Source organism: Bidens hawaiensis, unplaced genomic scaffold (genome assembly GCF_021521415.1).
Source record: "Bidens hawaiensis isolate Kalapana, Puna unplaced genomic scaffold, B.hawaiensis_p1.1 tig00033205_1, whole genome shotgun sequence".
In the NCBI taxonomy this organism is placed as follows: domain Eukaryota; kingdom Viridiplantae; phylum Streptophyta; class Magnoliopsida; order Asterales; family Asteraceae; genus Bidens; species Bidens hawaiensis.
In genome coordinates, this window is record NW_027505283.1 from 42,495 (window position 1) to 46,101 (window position 3,607).

General features: G+C 32.4%; 1 protein-coding gene across 2 annotated transcripts; it reads right to left on the reverse strand.

Annotated features, from left to right (window-relative positions):
• Window positions 1-212: 212 nt before the first annotated feature.
• LOC143612091 (glutathione S-transferase TCHQD-like) lies at window positions 213-3,316 on the reverse strand. Of its 2 annotated transcripts, XM_077086156.1 has the most exons (3): window positions 3,294-3,316; window positions 1,965-2,205; window positions 213-1,051 (listed from the first exon to the last, which is right to left on the reverse strand). In XM_077086156.1, the coding sequence occupies exons 2-3, from the start codon at window positions 2,171-2,173 to the stop codon at window positions 457-459; spliced, it is 804 nt and encodes a 267-aa protein (XP_076942271.1). In that variant the 5' UTR covers window positions 2,174-2,205; window positions 3,294-3,316; the 3' UTR covers window positions 213-456. The 2 variants fall into 2 exon arrangements, with proteins under 2 accessions (XP_076942271.1, XP_076942270.1); XM_077086155.1 differs by lacking the exon at window positions 3,294-3,316 and having other exon boundaries at window positions 1,965-2,271.
• Between the last annotated feature and the right edge of the window lie 291 nt (window positions 3,317-3,607).

A 3,607-nucleotide genomic window follows, 5' to 3' on the forward strand; every position in this document is an offset into this window, starting at 1 on the left:
TACATCTAAACAAGTCAAAAAGATTGTAAACAAGTTGTATACAGATAAAGCATGTTAGTGACTTAAACTTACAAAAAATAACTTCTTAAAACAGGTTGAAGATTCGTTATAAACATGTCAGGTAAGTCAATACGAACACGACTCATTTAATTAAACAAGACGCTATCAACTCATGTCAATGTAATATCAAACAAACAAACAAACATATCCGGTCCAAGAAGATAAAGAAACCGCTCACTAAGACCCTCGGGCCAACATAACATCATTTTAAGACCCAGGGGTCAACTTAACATAATTGTAAATACATAAAATACAAATAGTTAGAAGTTAAAAGACATTTAGACAGGTTATGAATTATGATACAAAAACCAGATATCCTATAGACAACTAATTAACCTTATGACACAATTGACTTTCACTAAATTGACAAACAATACCTTTACTTACACGCATAGATCAATACCGTTTAAGCATACATCTCATACGAACAATGCACCACGTTTTCAACAATGTTTTCCGTTTTCTCCACCCACCAAAATGCTTCTTGATCACCTTCTTATAACTCGGCCTCTGTTGAACCAACTTCCAATACTCGATCAACCTCGGTCTACACCTTATATACTCCTTCTCCAACCCCAAAAGTTTTAACCGAGCCAATATTGGAACAAACATAACATCGGCTAATGTGAACTCGCTCCCAACTAAATACAAACTTTCTTCAAGTTGTGCTTCCACTTCATCAAGAAGCTTTACAAGATGCTGTTCACTTGCTTGCAACACTTGTGGGTCGTGTAACTTTTCTTCGGTGTCATAAGCTTCTTTAAGTTTTGTGTGGTATGCAGTGGCCAAGTCAGGGGCCTCGGACATTCGAGCGATTATTACCCGTCGTATGAATTTCGATGTGTAAATGTAGTATTTTTCGGGGATATGGGAAATGGTGAAAAACTTAGGGTTCCATTCTTGGATTTTGTGCATCCATTCGGTGACTTCTTTGCTGCTTTGTGTTATTATGCCACTGCCCGATGATACCAAAGCGATTCTCTCTATGTACCTGCAAATTTTTATGTTAAGAGTCGAATAATACATAAAACCATCAAGATTGTTTTTATATGTTAGTATGATGCTGGTTATTAAAACTAATTTTAATTTATTGGGCCTTTGTAAAATCTCTACCAAGTCTAGGGGTATGCATGAAATCGAAAAAACCGAATTAAAATAACTGAACTCAAACAAAAAACACAGCTTCGTTTTATGTTTTGTAAAAATCGAACTTTGGTTCAGTTTCAGTTTTCGATTTTATTGAAACCAGAAAAACCGAACCGAATGAAACTAGAAAAACCGAACCGAACTTACGGATTTTCAATTTTTATTTAAATGTTACGTAATTTATAAGAATTTAAAAATAGATTTAGGCACAAAATTGATTAACAAAGAGGCACAAAATTGTAAGACCAAATTCACTATTTTCGGCAAACTATCTTTTTAGGCCCAAAATTTTATAGCCAAATGCCAAATGGTAAGTAATTTATAAAAATTTAAAAATAGTGTAACCCAAATATTTTAGTCTAAATGTATAATAATCATTTATTAACAAAAAATATAACCCAAAATTGTAGGTGCAAACTCATTTTTGGGCCTTTTTTTAAGTAAAAATACTTTAAGCCCAAATGGTAAAACCAAAAACCGTAAAAACCAAACACAAAAGATTTTCAAAAACTCAAAACCCGAATTTTCAGTTTTCGGCTCGGTTTGAGCCCAGAATCAACCCATAGACACCCCTACTACTGACTACTAAACCTATAAATTCGGCCTTTGAAGCCCAAAAAACACAGCCCATTTCAATAGAACGGGTGGAAATCTCCTTATTGGGTTCAATGTAACACAATAATACAAGAAACAAAACATCTTTGGTGCATATTATGTAACATATGATACATATTATGCTACTGAAAGTATGAACTTACTGAATAATCTCTATGGTATTGAAGAGAACATGTGACCCATTTTGAAAAACAGGTAGTTTGGCAGTTGGATTCATCCTAAAGAATGAAGGATCCATGTTTTTGCCTGTAACGGGATTGACATGGTATGACGTGTAATCAATGTTCCGTTCTTCCAAAGCCAGCCTCACCTTTTGGCTGTCTAATGAAAATGGGTGATGATACAGCTGCATCGGGCCTTCGGGTCAACACCAAAAGTCAAAATCTGAAAATAAAGTCAATCACAAATATAAATTGAATTATCATGGTTTTAAAACCAAAGCTTAAGAAATATTATAAACAATCTATGGAGTGATGAAATTAAGCTGCTAATAATATTCATTCCATAGATTCTTCTAGAAAGTAAAAAGACCAAAAATCTGATCGATTCTTCTTCGCCTTTTTTTTACAATTGTAGATTAATCACATAGAAAAGGGAAAAAGATAGAAATATTCTGTTCTTTATGTACCCAATTTCACCAAAAGGTTGCATTTTTTCATCACAATTCAAATCAACTTTACAAACTTCATAGTTCATAATCGACTGAATACAAACACGGAATGAGCGTAGATGATTAACAAATTCAAATAAACTTTATGAACATCATGATCGATTGAATACGAACACAAAAAAAAAGCCTAAATTGTTCACAAATTCATATCAACTTTATTTATGAAATTCGAAATCAATTGAATACGAACACAAAAAAACCTAAATAAATTGTTCAAAAATTCAAATCAACTTTACGAACTTCATAGTCGAAAGTCGAACAAATACAAGCACATAAAAAGCCTAAATTATCCACAAAATCAAATCAAATTTATAACTTCACAATCAATTCAATATGAACACAGAAAAAGCCTAAATTATTCACAAATTCATATAAACTTCAAAATCGATTATACACAAACACAGAAAAAAAAAACGTAAATAATTCATTCACAGGAAACTTAAAAACACGGATTAGTGGATAAAAACGAATAAGAATCAATTAATGAATCAACTTTATGAACTTCACAATCGATTGAATACAAACACAGTAAAAACCCTAATGATTCACTGGAAACTTATAATAAAGAGAAACAACAATCAATCAATCAATCAATAAATACTCAACGAGCATTTCATTTAATAATCAATTTGATATTAAGTAAATAACGATTAATAATATAACCAACCAACCGACGAACAATCAATCAATCAATCGCCAATGCAAAACAATTAGTGGGTATCGTTTATTTATACATACAAAGGCAGGATTTTGATTGCAAAAGAAAAGAACGAAGGATTTAAATGATGAATTTGGTAAATACCTGGAAAATTTGGGGGTTTTAGAGTGTGACAGTTTGAATTGAATGGTGGGTTTATGGAAAGTGACAGAGAATGTGGAACTCTAGCGAATGACGGGTTGGATAGATGGAATTATGGAAAAAGAAGGGAACCTTCAGGGTACAACCTGTGATGCGTAGGGTACAAGTTTATGGGAATCAAATGCTACCGTAATATGCGTGTCTTGTAATATTTTTTATATATTTAAATATGTTTTTATGAAAGGGTGTGGGTAACGGATTATTATTTTTCTTTGTTGTTGTATATTTTCAAACTAGGGTAGAACCCGTGTGATACA